Here is an 18,509-nt window from a genome sequence, read left to right on the forward strand (position 1 = left end):
GCAGTGGTTAGCACTGCAGCCTCACAGCTCCAGCGACCCGGGTTCAATACTGGGTACTACCTGTGTCTGCGTGTGTTTCCTCCAGGTGCTCCGGTTTCCTCCCACATGCCAAAGACTTGCTGGTTGAAAGGTTAATTGGCCATTATAAATTGCCCCTAGTATAGGTAGGTGGTAGGAAAATGTGGGGATGTGGTAGGAATATGTAGGATTGGTACAAATGGGAGGTTGATGGTCGGCACAGACCCGGTGGGCCAAAGGGCCTGTTTCAGTGCTGTATCTCTAAACTAAACTAAAATCAGAACCCAACACTCCCACTGCCCAAAGAAAACTCACTCCAAGACTATTCAACCCTAAACATCCACTGTCCACTCCAATTCCTCGGAGAAACACCATTTTATCCTGACCATTTCACTGACCTACAAACTACTCAAATTTACAAGTGTCATCATGGGCAACATACTAGCAATATGAAAATTATGCAATTATAGAACAGTAGAACATCTACTACAGTAAATGCAATACCCGGAGATATCCACATGGTACTCCAAGAGCAATTCTACAATACGTGCTATGTTGTCATGAGGAACATGCAGTCATAGAACAAAATATCACATAGATGTTAATAAATTCCAGGCATACTTTTCAGTCTTAAGCAAAACTGTCATAACCAATGAAATAACATCTGGACTCAACACTGGTAAATAATATCCCATTTTAAAAGCATCATCTGAATTCATCATAGTGTACAACAGACTTTATTCCACGGATTAGTTTTAATTGCCAAAACTTAAAAGGCTGCATTGTGCAGGTTTTGGGACATGGACATAGAATATATAGCACAGCCACAGGATATTTAGCCCAACTAGACTGTGCCAGGATATCCATGATCCCTCACACATCAAGTACCAAATCCTGCCTGGTCGATCACAGACAAGTGCTTGGCAGATGACAGGTACTTCCACGTAAACAGGAAGGAAAAAACAAAGTCATCAAGTGCAAACCACCATAGACCCTCTTCTCAACAAGCAGAGACATGGGACCAGATTGCTTGCCACAGTCAGAGGAAGAGCAGCCTAAATCCTAACAGCAAAAAAGGACAAAGGAAGGATGCTCATTATGATAAGCTTCAATAGGTTACTTACTAATAGAATCCTAACTCAATACAAGAAAACAGTGTGAAATTTCTAACTTTTCATCAACTAAATTGGCCCACAATCCATTTTTCTGTACTATAACCGACAAAGGATTCAGCCAGAGAGCAAACTGCTGGAATTTCCCATGCTTTAAGTACATCATGGGATGCGAAACCAAATGCCAATTCCAGCTGTATAAGATGTGAATCACAACAGTTGCAGATATTGTACATGTCTTGCTGAACTTATAAAATCTATAGCCTGAAAACAACCCTCAAAAATAAAGTTAGAAAAGCTAAATAATTGGCTTACGAACAAGCCAGTGGCCATACCCTATCAGTGTTTGTCAGTTAATACAGGAGAAAAATCAATAACCCAACAATGCCATCCTCAAAAGCTACATGAGAAGATCATAACTATACATTGAAAAATTTACATCTGTTGGTGGGGGGGGAAGAAAAGAGATGGAGAAAGAGGGCAAGGGGAGAGAGGAGGAAAAATGCATCCAATACCTTTCCTATGATTGCCCTCCTGCACAGTGTCAACCAATCTCAAGAGTATTGGAATATTTAAACAGGATACTGGTCCAATCTCTCTCCTAGTGCCCACTGAATTATAAAATCTATTCTGCACAGCAGTCTGAGATTTTATTTCAATGGCAAGAACTTGCTTTAGTCAGTAAGAGAAATTAAAAGATTACATAATTGGAGAAGGATTGGAGCAAAAGCAGCTAGCATGCTGGTTTCTCTAGCACTTTGATATTTAAATGGCAACTCTCCCTACTCTAGTCCAGACCAGTCTCCTGAGCTAAATGGAGAATAAAAGTTCCCTCTCAGATGTCACAGTATTATAGGAATGACACCAGCTGACAGGAGCATGCAGCACTCCATTTCTCCAAAAGTAAGGAGAAAGACAGGATCGCCTAATATGCACGTCACATCTTCCCGAGGATGTCTTACTGCTGAAGGAGTCTCTCAAGATGCCAGAGGTATTTAAATCAGAGACTGCCCTCCTGACTTTAGTCTAGACTCTGCTTATACAATTTTAGAGGAAGCCGAAGATAGACATGGGGAAACTTTTTTTTTTTAAATTCATTCACAGGATGTGGGCATTGCTGGCTAGGCCAGCATTTATTGCCCATCCCTAATTGTCCTTGCAAAGATGGTGGTGAGCTGCCTTCTTGAACCACTGCAGTCCATGTGGGGTAGGGACACCCACAGTGCTGTTCGGAAGGGAGTTCCAGGATTTTGACCCAGCAACAGCGAAGGAATGGCGATACAGCTCTAAGGGAGGACGGTGTGTAAATTGGAGGGGAACTTGCAGGCGGTGGTGTTCCCAACCATTTGCTGCCCCTGTCCTTCTAGGTGGTAGAGGTTGCGGATTTGGAAGGTGCCACCTAAGGAGCCTTGGTGCGTTGCTGCAGTGCATCCTGTAGATGGTACACACTGCTGCCACTGTGTGTCAGTGGTGGAGGGAGTGAGTGAATGTTTGTAAATGGGGTGCCAATCAAGCAGGCTGCTTTGTCCTGGATGGTGTCGAGCATTTTTGAGTGTTGTTGGAGCTGCACCCATCCAGGCAAGTGGAGAGTATTCCATCACACTCCTGCCCCCTATACAAAATTTAGCAGCCATAAGTGAACTCTGATGCACCATTATCCAGTCATTAATATTTTCCCCTGGCCATTAACAAATCCTCATCTGTCAGCAGCTTAGGACGGTGATGGATTTGAGAGAGAGCACTAGAGACTCTTCAGGGAGTGGAGTATATAATGAACAACTTCTGAAAGACTGAGGAACTAATAGCAAAGGTTTGGTCAGAATGTGTCATTTTCATTAATTTGTCCTTAGGTTAAATTTGTCTTTGTTGCACTGAAAATAAGAGCATGTGAAGTACAGGGTACATGTTGTCCCTCCCTACCAAGCAGTTGATCAGGTACAGTGTGAACCAGTAGTTGAATAAAGCTTTATCTATCATATTAATGCGACTTCAAGGAGAAGGAAAGTCTGGCAGAGCACGAACATTAAAAAAGTGCTAAAATATTAATTTTTTTGTACATAACATTCAACTTTTGCCTTCATGGAGATCTGACAAATCAGTTCTCCTCCACCATGCTAAACCAGGCCAAGTGGTGATCTAGAGCAAGTGACTCCATGAAAACAGAATACTTTATTACTTTGGGCACAAATATATAAAAAAGACTGACCAACATCTCTACATTAACAGTAGCTCAAGTTTCTTCAAGTCAGCAACTGATGCAGGACTGCAGTGTTCAATGGAGAGAGAAGCAGAGTTAACGTTTCAGGTCAGTGACCTTTCATCAGAACGGTTCTGATGAAAGATCACTGACCTGAAACATTAACTCTGCTTGGCTCTCCAGAGATGCGTCGACCTGATGAGTATTTCCAGCATTTGGTTTTCATTTCAGATTTCCAGCATCTGCAGTATTTTGCTTTTATTTTACTGCAGTATTCATTCAATACCTGAAGATTCTCTGGTGCTCCTTTCTTAAATAAGTGAGTAAAAGCATGCAACAGCAAAAGTGTGAAAATTAAAACAGACAGGTAACAACTTGACTAATTTCTATAATGTTTCATGAAATGACTAGTGAAATTAGTGCAATACAGTTTACCTGTGACTATGTTCTGTACTGAACAGCAGTGATAGTTTGCAAAAAGACATCATTGCTGCCACCATATAGGAACATTACTCAAGAATTCTCAAAGTTATAAAAATATTTTCTAAAAAAAACAGGTATTTCACAATCAAAATTAATGCTCCATATGACCTCAGAAATCAAGACTTAAACTAGGTGCCAAAGTAACTACTGTATACTAATTTAGTTTTTACAGGTTCATCCTTTGGCCTCCTCGCCTTGAGAGACAATGGGTAAGCGCCTAGAGGTGGTCAGCGGTTTGTGAAGCAGCGCCTGGAGTGGCTCTAAGGCCAATTCTAGAGTGACAGACTTTTCCACAAGCGCTGCAGATAAAATTGGTTGTCAGGGCTAATAAACAGTTGGCTCTCTCCTTACGCTTCTCTTTTCCTGCCAACTGCGAAGTCTCTTCGACTCGCCTCTCTTTAGCCCCGCCTTTATAGGTGTCCGCCAGCTCTGGCGATCACTGGCAACTGACTCCCACAGCTTGTGGTCAATGTCACAGGACTTCATGTTACATTTGCAGACATCTTTAATGCGGAGACATGGACAGCCGGTGGGTCCGATACCAGTGACCAGCTCGCTGTACAATGTGTCCTTGGGGTTCCTGCCAGCTTCCATGTGGCTCACATGGCCAAGCCATCACAAGCGCCGCTGGCTCAGTAGGGCGTCTGTGCTGGGGACGCTGGCCGACTCGAGGACTTGTGTTGGCGATACGGTCCTGCCACCTGATGCCAAGGATTCTCCGGAGACAGCAAAGATGGAATGAATTGAGATGTCGCTCTTAGCTGACATACTTTGTCCAGGCCTCGTTGCTATACAGCAAGATACTGAGGACACAGGTTTGAAACACTCGGACTTTTGTGTTCCGTGTCAGTGCGCCATTTTCCCACAACCTCTTGGCCAGTATGGACATAAGCATTCATAAACATTACTAAATTCACAAGTTTAAAAAATGTTTTGGCAGACAACATTGAGGTCAAAGCCCCTTTACTAAGCCCAGATTAGTCTATCACACTGCTCCATATGACTTCGAGGAGGAGGAAATTAACTGATCACAAAACTTTTCAGAAGCAAGACAGCAGAATTGCTGATGTAAAAACACAGGTGGTCAGTATTCTGCTAACCTCCAATGAGGTGCTACCTTTAGTTTACTGTAGATAAAATATTTAAAGATGAGTCATTATGAGTTACTTAATATCCAAATATCACCCTCTATAAGAACAAGGGTAACCGCGGTGACTGCAACAACTACTGTGGAATCTCCCTGCTCAGCATAGTGGGGAAAGTCTTCGCTCATGTCGCCTAAAACAGGCTCCAGAAGCTGGCTGAGCATGTCTATCCCGAAGCACAGTGTAGCTTTCGAGCAGAGAGATCCACCATTGACATGCTGTTCTCCCTTCGCCAGCTACAGGAGAAATGCCATGAACAACAGATGCCCCTCTGCGTTGCTTTCATTGATCTCACCAAAGCCTTTGACCTCGTCAGCAGAAGTGGTCTCTTCAGACTACTAGAAAAGATTGGATGTCCACCAAAGCTACTAAGTATCATCACCTCATTCCATGACAATATGAAAGTCACAAATCAGCATAGCGGCGCCTCATCAGACCCCTTTCCAATTCTGAGTGGCGTGAAACAGGGCTGTGTTCTCGCACCTACACTGCTTGGGATCTTCTCCCTGCTGCTCTCACATGCGTTCAAGTCTAAAGAAGGAATTTTCCTCCACACAAGATCAGGTGGTCTAAAAGCGAAGACCAAAGTACGGAAAGTCCTCATCAGGGAACTCCTCTTTACTGATGATGCTGCATTAACATCTCACACTGAAGAGTGTCTGCAGAGACTCATCGACAGGTTTGCGGCTGCCTGCAATGAATTTGGCCCAACCATCAGCCTCAAGAAAACTAACATGGGACAGGACGTCAGAAATGCCCCATCCATCAATATCGGCGAACTGGCTGGGCAACAGGAGACAGAGAGTAGCAGTGGAAGGGAGTTTCTCGAAATGGAGACGTGTGACCAGTGGTGTTCCACAGGGATCCGTGCTGGGACCACTGTTGTTTGTGATATACATAAATGATTTGGAGGAAAGTATAGGTGGTCTGATTAGCAAGTTTGCAGACGACACTAAGATTGGTGGAGTAGCAGATAGTGAAGGGGACTGTCAGAGAATACAGCAGAATATAGATAGACTGGAGAGTTGGGCAGAGAAATGGCAGATGGAGTTCAATCAGGGCAAATGCAAGGTGATGCATTTTGGAAGATCCAATTCAAGAGTGAACTATACAGTAAATGGAAAAGTCCTGGGGAAAATTGATGTACAAAGAGATTTGGGTGTTCAGGTCCATTGTTCCCTGAAGGTGGCAACGCAGGTCAATAGAGTGGTAAAGAAGGCATACGGCATGCTTTCCTTCAGCAGACGGGGTATTGAGTACAAGAGTTGGCAGGTCATGTTACAGTTGTATAGGACTTTGGTTCGGCCACATTTGGAATACTGCGTGCAGTTCTGGTCGCCACATTACCAAAAGGATGTGGATGCTTTGGAGAGGGTGCAGAGGAGGTTCACCAGGATGTTGCCTGGTATGGAGGGCGCTAGCTATGAAGAGAGGTTGAGCAGATTAGGATTATTTTCATTAGAAAGACGGAGGTTGAGGGGGGACCTGATTGAGGTGTACAAAATCATGAGAGGTATAGACAGGGTGGATAGCAAGAAGCTTTTCCCCCCCCAGAGTGGGGGATTCAATTACAAGGGGACATGAGTTCAAAGTGAAAGGGGAAAAGTTTAGGGGGGGGGATATGCGTGGAAAGTTCTTTACGCAGAGGGTGGTGGGTGCATGGAACGCGTTGCCAGCGGAGGTGGTAGACGCGGGCACGATAGCGTCTTTTAAGATGTATCCAGACAGATACATGAATGGGCAGGAAGTAAAGAGATACAGACCCTTAGAAAATAGGCGACAGGTTTAGAGGGAGGATTTGGAGCGGCGTAGGCTTGGAGGGCCGAAGGGCCTGTTCCTGTGCTGTAATTTTCTTTGTTCTTTGTTCACACTCTGGAAGTGGTTCAAGAGTTCACCTACCTAGGCTCAACTATCACCAGTAACCTGTCTCTCGATGCAGAATTAAACAAGCGCATGGGAAAGGCTTCCTCTGCTGTGTCCAGACTGGCCGAGTGTGGGAAAATGGCACACGGACACAGAACACAAAAGTCCACGTGTATCAAGCCTGTGTCCTCGGTACCTTGCTCTACGGCAGCGAGGCCTGGACAACGTACGTCAGCCACGAGCGACGTCTCAATTCATTCCATCTTCGCTGCCTCCGGAGAATGCTTGGCATCAGGTGGCAGGACCTTATCTCCAACACAGAAGTCCTCGAGGCGGCCAACATCCCCGGCATATACACCCTACTGAGCCAGCGGCACCTGAGATGGCTTGACCATGTGAGCTGCATGGAAGATGGCAGGATACCCAAGGACACATTGTACAGCGAGCTGGTCACTGGTACCAGACCTACCGGCCGTCCATGTCTCCGCTTTAAAGACGTCTGCAAACACTACATGAAGTCCTGACACTGATCACAAGTCGTGGGAGTCAGTTGCCAGTGATCGCCAGACCTGGCGGACAGCCATAAAGGCGGGGCTAAAGAGTGGCGAGTCGAAGAGACTTAGCAGTTGGCAGGAAAAAAGACAGAAGCGCAAGGAGAGCGCCAACTGTGAAACAGCCCCGACAACCAATTTTATCTGCAGCACCTGTGGAAGAGTCTGTCACTCTAGAATTGGCCTTTATAGCCACTCCAGGTGCTGCTTCACAAACCACTGACCACCTCCAGGCGCTTGCCCATTGGCTCTCAAGACAAGGAGGCCAAAGAAGAATATCCAAATTGAGACATTTTGGGAAAAGATAGTTCAATTTTCTTTTGAATGCTGTTAAACATCTTCCCTACAAGATCAAAACTTAACTTTGCGAGACAATTTCATGTAAACTTTCACCTATAAACATGTTGAATCTGTGATATAACATCAATCTCAAGATGTTCCACAAATAAATCATGGGAGCCAGAAGGTAAAAGCAGCAAGGCAAGTGAAGATTTAAAGCAATTTTTTAAAAAGAAAAAATGCAAGTTAGGTTGGATAATTTACAAGAGGAATTCAGTGCGCTGAAAATTACAGACAAATTTATTAAAGTTTTATTTTAATAAAATGCTGTACTGTTCTTTCTCTTGGGCCTCCTTATCTCGAGACACAATGGATACGTGCCTGGAGGTGGTCAGCGGTTTGTGAAGCAGCGCCTGGAGTGGCTATAAAGGCCAATTCTAGAGTGACAGGCTCTTCCACAGGTGCTGCAGAGAAATGTGTTTGTCGGGGCTGTTGCACAGTTGGCTCTTCCCTTGCACCTCTGTCTTTTTTCCTGCCAACTACTGTAGTTGCACAATATTACATTAAAGCCATTACTGCCATAAAAGTGTTAATTCCAGCAAAGTACAGGAGATTAAAACAACCAAACTTCAAGCTGAAGACATTAGAAATTTCTTTGGTCCTGTTCACTGATTTCAATGGAACTAGGAGCTACATCAAATAGAGAGCAGCTCAAGAATAATTAGCCAGCCTTCTAAATTAAATACCTACAAAATGTACTCACCCAAAAGGTGAAGTGCAAACGAGGGTTGAATAGGTTATTTTAAAGTAAAAAGGACTAAAACATAATTGGACTAAAAGGATCAACAACCAGGAATGCATCTATATAGTCTCCTTTTTTTAAATTTAAAGTTTTAATTCGAGGCAAATCTTTCTTTCCAGGCCGTACCACACAATGGACACAAATGTCCCAATGCCTGCCTTAAGAACTTTGTATTTATATAGCGTCTTTAATGCAATAAAATGTCCAAAAGGTACTTCACAGGAGCATTTCCAAGGAAAATTTGACAGCCACAAAAGGAGATATGTCAGGTGACAGAAAGCTCGGTCAAAAAGGAGCATCTTAATCAAGGAAAGTGAGGTAAAGCAGCAGAGATTTCGGGACAGAATTCGAGAGATTAAGGCCCTGCCAGCTGAAGACATGGCCATTAGGGTGGAGCAAATAAAATCAGGATGCTCATAAGGGTTGTGGGGCTGGAGGAGGTTACAGAGATGGGGGGGGGGGGGGGGGGGGGGAGAAATAGGCCACAGAGGTATTTGAAAGCAAGGATAAAAATATGAAAATTGAGGCTTATTCAGCAGCCAACACTGGTCAGTGAGGAGGGGACACAATGAATGAACGAAACTTGGTGTAAATTAGGACACGGGCAGCAAGTTTTGGATGACCTCAAGTTTACAGAGCATAGAACTTGGAACAGTCTTAGAAAGTCAGAATTATACAGCACAGAAACAGGCCCTTCAGCTCATAGTGTCCATGCCAGCCATCAAGCATCTAGCTATTCTAAACCCACTTTCCAGTACTTGGCCCGTAGCCTTGTATGCAATGGCGTTTCAAGTGCTCATCTAAATACTACTTAAATGTTGCGAGGGTGCCTGCCTCTACCACCCCTTTAGGCAGTGCGTTCCAGATTCCAACCACCCTCTGGATGAAAAATGTTCTCCTCAAATCCCCACTAAAATTCATTCCCCTTACCTTAAATCTATGCCCCCTGGTTATTGACACATCGAAGGGAAAAAGTTTCTTCCTATCTATGCCCCTCATAATTTTGTATATCTCAATCAGGTCCCCCCTCAGCCTTCTCTGCTCCAAGGAAAACAACCCGAGCCTATCCAGTCTCTCTTCATAGCTGAAATGCTCCAGCCCAGGCAACATCCTGGTGGCTCCCCTCTACACCCTCTCCAGCACAATCACATCCTTCCTATAGTGTGGCAACCAGAACTGTACACTGTACTCAGCTGTGGCCTAACTAGCATTTTATACAGATCCATCATAACCACCCTGCTGTTATATTCTATGCCTTGCCTAATTAAAGGCAAGTATCCCATATGCCTTCCTAACCACCTTATCTACCTGTGCTGCTGCCTTCAGTGATCTATGGACAAGTACACCAAGGTCCCTCTGACCCTCTATTTCCTTGGGTCCGACCACCCATTGTATATTCCCTTGCCTTGTTAGTCCTCCCAAAATGCATCTCCTCACACTTCAGGATTAAATTCCATTTGCCACTGCTGAACCCATCTTACCAGCCCATCTATATCGTCCTGTAATTGAAGACTTTCCTCACTATCTATGACACCAATATTTGTGTCATCTGCGAACTTAGTGATCATATCTCCTATGTTCACATCTAAATCATTAATGTACACTACAAACAGCAAGGGTCCCAGCACCGATCCCTGTGGTACACCACTGGTCACAGGTTTCCAATCGCAAAAACAACCCTCAACCATCACCCTCTGCTTCCTGCCACAAAGCCGACTCTGGATCCAATTTGCCAAATTGCCCTGGATCCCACGGGCTCTTACCTTCTTAACCAATCTCGTATGCAGCACCTTATCAAAAGCCTTACTGAAGTCCATGTAGACTACATCAACTGCTTTACCCTCATCTACACACCTAGTCACCTCCTCGAAAAATTCAGTCAAATTTGTTAGACATGATCGCCCTGACAAAGCCATGCTGACTATCCTTGATTAATCCGTCTTTCCAAGTGGAGATTAATCCTGTTCCTCAGAATTTTTTCCAATAGTTTCCCTACCACTGATGTTCGACTCACTAACCTGTAATTACCTGGTTTATCCCTGCTCCCGTCTTGAATAATGGTACAACATTCGCTGCCCTGCAGTCCTCTGGCACCTCTCCTGTGGCTAGAAATGATTTAAAATTTGTGTCAGAGCCCCTATCTCCTCCCTCCTCACATAACAGCCTGGGATACATCTCATCTGGGCCTGTGGATTTATCCATTTTTAAGCCTGCTAAAACCTGCTCCCTTTCAATGCTAATATTTGTTCAAGTATATCACAATCCCCCTCCCTGATCTCCACATCTAAATCATCCTTCTCCATAGTGAACACAGATGAAAAGTAATCATTTAAAATCTCACCTACATCCTCTGGTTCTACACAGATGGCCACTTTGGTCCCTACTCTTTCCCTGGATATCCTCTTGCCCTTAATATACTTATAAAACGCCTTGGGATTTTCCTTTATCTTGCCCGTTGGTGTGTTTTTCATGCCCCCTCTTTGCTCTACTAATTACTTTTATTTTTACGTACCCCCTTATACTTCCAATACTCCTCTAGGGCCTCTGCTGTTATCAGTCCTCAATCTGCCATAAGCCTCTTTTTCCTTATTCAATCCTCTATATCCCTGGACATCCAGGGTTCCCTGGACTTGCTGATCCTACCCTACACCTTTATGGCAACATGTTGGCCCTGAACACTCTTTCCTTTTTGAATGACTCCAAGTGGTCTGATGTACACTTTCCTACAAGTAGCTGCTCCTAGTCCACTTTCGCCAGATTCTGTTTTATCATATTGAAATCGGCCTTCCCCCAATTAAGCACCTTTATTTCCGGTCCATCTTTGTCCTTTTACCTAACTTCCTTAAACCTTACAGTTATGGTCACTATCCCCAAAATGCTCCCCAACTGTCACTTCTACCACTTGCCCAGCTTCATTCCCCATTAGGTCCAGTGCCACCCCCTCTTTTGTAGGACTTTCTAAGCGCTGGCTCAAAAAGCTCTCCTGGATGCACTTTAAGAATTTTGCCCCCTTTAAGCCTTTTGCACGAAGACTATCCCAGTTAATATTGAGGAAGTTGAAATCCCCTACTGTTATTACCCTATTATTTTTACACCTGAATATCTGCTCCTCTATCTCTCCCTATTTGGAGGACTGTAGTACACTGCCAAAGTGATTGCCCTTTTTTTGTTTTTAAGTTGTATCCATATAGCCTCATTTGAGGAACCTTCAAAAGATATCATCCCTCCTCACTGCAGTAATTGACTCCCTTTACACCCGCCCACCACCCCCCAAATCCCCCATCACACCTGAAGATTCTATACCCTGGAATATTGAGCTGCCAGTTCTGCCCTTCCCTCAACCACGTCTCTGTGATAGCAATAATATCTTAGTCCCACATGTTAATCAATGCCTTCAATTCATCTGCCTTACTTGTAAGAAAAGTCAAGTCGAGAGGTAACAATGGCATGGATGATTTGTAAGCATCCAAAAACAAGAAAGAAATCAAGACGACCATGCCAGCACAAGCCTCAGGAAATGGGCCTAAAATGAAGCCATCTGCCAAACTGGATGCGTCAAGGAGGATTATATTGGGCTCCGCTCACACAAGTCATCGAGTTAGAGATTTGCAGGTCTCATTAGATGATCCGTAAAGGAAATCGCCAAAAAGAAAAATGAAGACACAACATGGAGAAACTTGTATAAGTAGTAAATAATGTTTCAATTCATGGGTTGTTGATGTAGCACTTCAAGAGGAATTAATGGCTCCTCTGCACCAAGAAAATTAAAATACATTTTGTACTTTCATGTAATTTTCAGTACCAGCTCGACAAAACTTCTATATCAAGACTGAGTCCTACAACTGAACTTCCACATTGAAGACTGAGCTGTCCACATACAAGGTACTATGAAACATTATCAGCACTAGTCTGTCCTTCATTCCTGTTTTCAATATCGTCATTTTGAAAGGTAAAGTGAATGGCAATGTTTTAGGCAAAAATATTATACTGGAATTAAATCTGCTTTAATGAACACAAAGGGCTTTTATTTGCATTTTTACACGTCTATAACAATTTTAAAAATATGGATATCAAATTTAGGCCAATGGAATAAACTCAGTATATTGTCAAATTTGAGAGATTCGATTAAGAAAACGCAACAGCGGCAAGCCCCACCTAAAGGGAAACTCTCTTCTCTTGCAATAAAAAAGTGCTGGAAATACTCAACAGGTCAGACAGCATCTGTGGAGAGAGAAGCAGAGTTAACATTTCAGGTCTGTGATTTTTCTGCTTCTCTCCACAGATGCTGCCTGAGCTGCTGAGTATTTCCAACACTTCCAGCTTTCTGTTTTTATTTCAGATTTCCAGCATCTGCAGTATGTTGCTCTTCTCTTGCAAGCTGCTATTATGACAATGGTGAGCAGATAGCTAACTGGACACGGCCACGACAGAGTCTGGCCCAATCTGTGTCATCAAACAATGATGAATGTTAAAACGGTGACACTTCACACCACCCCTCTGGATCCCCACAACTGCTGCTGGAATTAAAATTAAGTCAGCAGAACAACAAATGATAGTGAGCACACTGGCTACCTTGAAGGCAAAGTTCAAAAGCAGGCATTTAATTCCATATTAGCTAGCACTCAGATGTTTGGAGTGGCAAGATACAGATTTAGAAATGTTTATCTATTACTGGGCACTCACCATTTTACATATTTTCGAAAGTATGACTTTATACACATTATATAATTCCAAAACACTACGCAAATATAGCGTGGTCATAAGAATGAAGTACGTAGTCCATTCTTATACTTTTAATAACGAGTTAAAATGGTCAGTGTAAAAAAGAATCTCATTGAAGATTTTTGAAATGAATTTTTTAAAGTTATCCGATCCATAAACAATGGAAATTTAACAAGTCATGTCAGTTTATTTCGTAAGTACAACGCATTTTGTCGGCCTTTTGCGTTTATGCTTTTCCACAAGTAGGCCTTAGTAAGACCTTGAAAATGCGATTTACCTCCACAAATGTCCTTTAAATATATTTTAAGAGAAACTAAAATAATTTATTTCATTAAATGTTTAGGATATATTTTGGATAATTCCAGAGCTTCAAAAAAAAAAGCGCTCGATGCTCCCGAGTGAAACCAGTCCCTCCCCGCCCTCATTTAGAGACTTTCCCACGTTGCAGGCTGAGTCGGTGCCACACATTGCACCTGCCAAATAGTGACCCCGCAAAAAAAAACTTACGAAATCGAAAAGTACAAAAAACATGAATATATAATTTTCTCTCAATCTTATGGGGGAAGGAGGAAGAGAGAATTATTCAAGCGATACTGGTTCACATTATGAAACGATTTCGAATTGGGGAGGGGGGGTTTGGAAAGGGAGAGAAAATAATGCACCGAGATTAATCAGGAAAATGCTTCAAAAGTGACAACATTCAGGGTTGGGCACCCTCAAAGACCAAATAGGTCGATCACCGGAACGTAGATATATTATTAAAATCAAAACGAGTGGAGAAAGGGCCGCTACAATACCCCTTCCTCCTTCAGAGTTTATGTAAATCCTCAAAATGATTTAGTCTTTCAAGAGAGTAGAATAATTTAATACAAAAGCAGCAATGCCCCCCTCCCGGTTATAATGCTGGAGAGATTATGGTGGCGGTGTTTAAAAGAAAATTGCCACCACTGTGTGTGAGAGTATATGAGAGTGGGGCTTCTCCAACATGGCGGACAGGAAATGGCAGCTGAAGAACATTCCAGTGAGCCGGCATCATTCCGGGCCCTGCCGCTCCACGCCGGCAAAACAGGCAAGCAGGCCGATTTCCGCTCAGCAAAGCCCGCAACAGATAGGAGGCTGTGGAGAAACCACACACGACAACGCCGGCTTTCGGGCCTCGGGGTGCCCAGGGGGCCTTAGAGCCGAGTAACTGATGAAACCAAGGTCACCACAATTCCCGCCGCGGATTGCAAACCCACCTCCTCCTCCTCCTCCTCAACAACCCGCTCGACATCTTACCTCAACCGCCACCCCCTGCGCCGCCGCCGCCACCACTCCACAACCTTAAATATAAATTATCTAACCTGCTTTCTTCTTCTTTTTCTTCGTTTTCTGACTGTCTGAGACATCGCTTACTTTGGTGATTAAGTCGCCGCCGGCCTGCTGCTGTTGGGCGTCTCCATTGATGAGAGGAGCGGGAGCTGAAAGCTGCTCGCGACTGCACTTTTCGTCCATTGAACGCGGGGAGAGAGAGAGAGACAGAGGCCTACACTGCGCCTGCGTCATACGTTTACTCAACTGGCTGCCTTTGCAGCTGATTCAACACTTCGATCTGAGCCCGCCCCTCCCCCACCCCTAACACGAGCGCTCCACTCCAAGCAGCAGATTCAACACACACACCCCAAACAAACATTACCATAATTCCAATTGGGAGTGGGGAATAAAAATATATTTGTTTCACTCACTTTCCACTTGGAATGATACAACAGGCACGATGGGCCAAACGGCCACCTTCGTCACCTTTTCATTCTCTAAAAAGAACCACTTGGAATGATAGAATGGGCAAGGTGGGCCGAATGGCCTCCCTTGTGCTTTTATAAAAATTCTTTTATGGGGTGTGAGCAGTCACCATTTGTTGCCCATCCCTACTTGCTCTTGAGAAGCTGAGCTGCCTTCTTGAAACACTGAATCCATCTGGTGTAGGTGCAGTGTCGATGCTGTTAGGGAGGGAGTTCAAGGATTTTCACCCAGTGACAGTGAAGGAGAGGCAATATTGTCCCGAGTCAGGATGGTGAGTGAATTGGAGGGGAAATTGCAGGTGGTAGCGTTCCGATGCGTCTGCACCATCATTCTAGAAAAAGGACTTGCATTTATAAAGTGCCTTTCACAAACCTAGGACGTCCCAAAGCTCTTTCCTGTCAATGAAGTATTTTTGAAGTGCATTGTAATGTAGGGAACACCACCTTCTGTGCTTTATCATTCTATTAAAAAGACTTGCATTTGTATAGCACCTTTCAAGATTGTATGACATCCCAAAGCTCTTTACAGTCAATGAAGTATTTTTGCAGTGTGTTGTAATGTAGAAAATCTGGCAACCAATTTGTGCACAGCAAGCTCCACAAACAGCAACGTGACAATGACCAGATAATCTGTTTTCTTGTGATGTTGATTGAGAATAAGTATTGTCTGGTCACTGGGGATAACATTTTTTGCCCTTTTTTTTGCCTTTATCACCAGCTGTAGTTAGTTTTTCACTCTTTCTCTCTCTCTCAGCAGGTACATTTACAACTACTCACACTTATATAGCATCTTTAATATAAATAAACATTCCAAGGAGCTTCATCAGGCAAACATTGCCCCCAAGCTAAAGGAGATATTAGGATGGGTGAATAAAAGCTCAGCTAAAGACGTACGTTTTAAGGAGGTCTCACATGAGGAGAGAGACATTTAGGAAAGAAATTCCAGAACTTAGTACCAAGACAGCTGAAGGCACAGCCACCAACGGTGGGGTGAAGGAAGTGAGGAATAGGCAGGAAGTCAGAATTGGCGGAACACAGAGTTCTGAGAGTTGAAGTACTACAGAAAGTTGGAGAGATAGGGAGGGATAAGGCCATGGAGACACTTGACTACTCGGACTAGAATTTTAAAATCAAAGGATTGGTGGCAGATGGCATGGTCAACCATATCAAAGGCAGCAGAGAGGTTGAGCAGAATGATGAGGGATAGTGCATCACAATTGCAGAGGATGTCTTGTGAATTTGATTCCATTTCAGTGCTGTGGCAGGGGCAGAAACCCCACTGCAGAGTTTAAGCAAACATGGATTTGCCAGAAAGAATGGCATGAATTTGCCAGGTGACAATATATTCCAGGACTTTGGAGAGGAAAGGGAATTTATTGATGGGATGGCAGTTGCAAGGACAGAATGGCTAGGGATGGGCTTTTGAGGAGGGGATTGATGGGGGCAGATTTGAAAGGGAATGGAACAGAACCCAAGGAGGTGAAACTGTTTACAGTATCAGCTAGCATTGGAACCAAGAAAGGAAATTGGATAGTCTGCAGGTTAGTGGGAATAGGGTTTCATGGACAAGATGATTGCGGGGGACATGAAGGGAGATGAGAAAGAAACTGGGGAAAAATGTGAATTCAGGGCTAGGGCAGGGGGACCATTGGGAGAAGGTTGGACTGATCGACAAGAGAAAGGGATGTATGTGGCTAAGTGGATGGTCTCAATCTTAGTGACAAAGTCCAGGAGCTCCTCGCACTTGTTGGAGGTTTGGTCACACTAGCCCATACAATCTTATGACTCTAAGGCAAGAGTGCTACCTACTGAACCACTCTGACACTTGCCCAATTTCTAATTTCTGGACACATATATATCAATCTTGAAAACTAGAAAAAGCTGACGGCTCAGAAAAAGGCCTGAATATATAACACTGAGTCAAATAATTAGACTGAAACTGAGCATGGGCTATAATATCTTCAGCTGGCTGTATACCACATTCAAGTTTATTGCAGGGGGAAATTGTAATGTGGACAAAAGTGCAAAATGTTGTAATAATGGATTCAGAAATTGCTGAAGCCATTGTAATGTTTCCTACATTACAACAGTGACTATTCTTCAAAAGTACTTAGTTGGCTGTAAAGTGCTTTGGAACATCCTGAGGTGATGAAAGGTACTAAAACAGCAAGTTCTTTCCTTCAAGCCTTCATTTAAAATATAAGTTAACGCCTTTTAAAATATTGGATTGGGAAATGTTACACAATGGCATCCATCCACAATTATCACAGACTTTAACTCGTGACATCAAGGCCCTAAATGTCGACTATCGCACCCGGAAATCACTAACTGGCAAAAGAGGGAAATGGTGACACATCCTGTGAACTGGTGACCAGTGGCTGCGGCAGCTTGGCAACAGGTGCCAATGCTGAAAACAACTCACAGTGGCACTTGGCAGCTTCATATGCGGCACTTGTGGCAGAACCTGTCTTTCAAGGATTGGTCTTCACAGCCATCAGCAAAGGTGCAACAAGAGAAGATACCCCACCTAAACAGATTGTTTGCTGCATGTCCATCATCTTTCGTAAATGGAAGGATGTCAACAACCAACTTGTAATCTATGTTTCTCTTCTATGTTTACAGCCAATGAAGTACTTTTGAAGTGTAGTTACTGTTGTAAGAAATGCAGCAGCCAATTCACGCACAGCAAGCTCCCACAAACAACAATGTGATAATGACCAGATAATTTTGTGAAGTTGATTGAGGGATATATATTGGCCAGGACACCTGGGGTAACTCCCCTGCTCTTCTTCAAAATAATGCCATGGGATCTTTTACGTCCACCTGAGAGGCCAACAGGGCTTTGGTTTAACGTCATCCAAGACAACAGCACCTCCAACTGTACAGCACTCTCACAGTCCTATACTAGATTATCAGCCTGTTTTTTTGTACTCAAGTTCTGGAGTGAGTCTTGAACCCATAACCTTCTGACTCAGAGGTGAGAGTGGTACCAGCTGAGCCAGAGCTGAAGCCTAATGACATGTTGGAATCATTAAAAACATTTCGTATAAAAATATGATTTACAGGAACAGACATGTGGAGTTGAATTTTGTGCCGTCATATGAACATCATGCCTTCATTCTGTTTACTGTAGTCTTATTTATTATTGTCACTCGTTACAATTCTTCATGAATGTTAACTGGTCTAAAATGTACAGCATTGGTCTCTCTGCATGCACTGCAAGATTAAAGAGAGATCACCACCACAAGCATACAAACAAACTGAAAGAGTGTTTAGGGAGATGGTGCAGCCCTATATGCCAGGGACATCTGTGAGATAAAGGCTGATCATTTGGGAGGTCGAAAAGTACAAAATGAACTACTCTTGTTAGATCTCTAAAGCTTAAAATAATGAAAGCTTACAGTAGGCGTATGCTCAAGACCTATGAGGTCACATGAGGAGGGCAGTTTGCTCTCTGAAAAGGATGCGAGGAAAGCAGAGTTATTTTAATGGGAGACTTCAATCAATATAACAAATTGAGACACCCCAAGTGGTTTCAAGTCAGAGTTGGTGGACAATC

General features: G+C 43.6%; 1 protein-coding gene across 1 annotated transcript in view; it reads right to left on the reverse strand.

Annotated features, from left to right (window-relative positions):
• Positions 1–14,712, reverse strand: part of nufip2 (nuclear FMR1 interacting protein 2) — a 61,709-nt gene extending 46,997 nt beyond the window's left edge. Inside the window, exon 1 of the mRNA XM_068010468.1 lies at positions 14,516–14,712. Within this exon, the coding sequence (XP_067866569.1) occupies positions 14,516–14,666 (151 nt within the window). The 5' untranslated portion in view covers positions 14,667–14,712. The remainder of the gene's footprint in view (positions 1–14,515) is intronic.
• Positions 14,713–18,509: the final 3,797 nt, after the last annotated feature.

This window comes from Heterodontus francisci, chromosome 30 (assembly GCF_036365525.1).
Source record: "Heterodontus francisci isolate sHetFra1 chromosome 30, sHetFra1.hap1, whole genome shotgun sequence".
Taxonomy (NCBI): Eukaryota; Metazoa; Chordata; class Chondrichthyes; order Heterodontiformes; family Heterodontidae; genus Heterodontus; species Heterodontus francisci.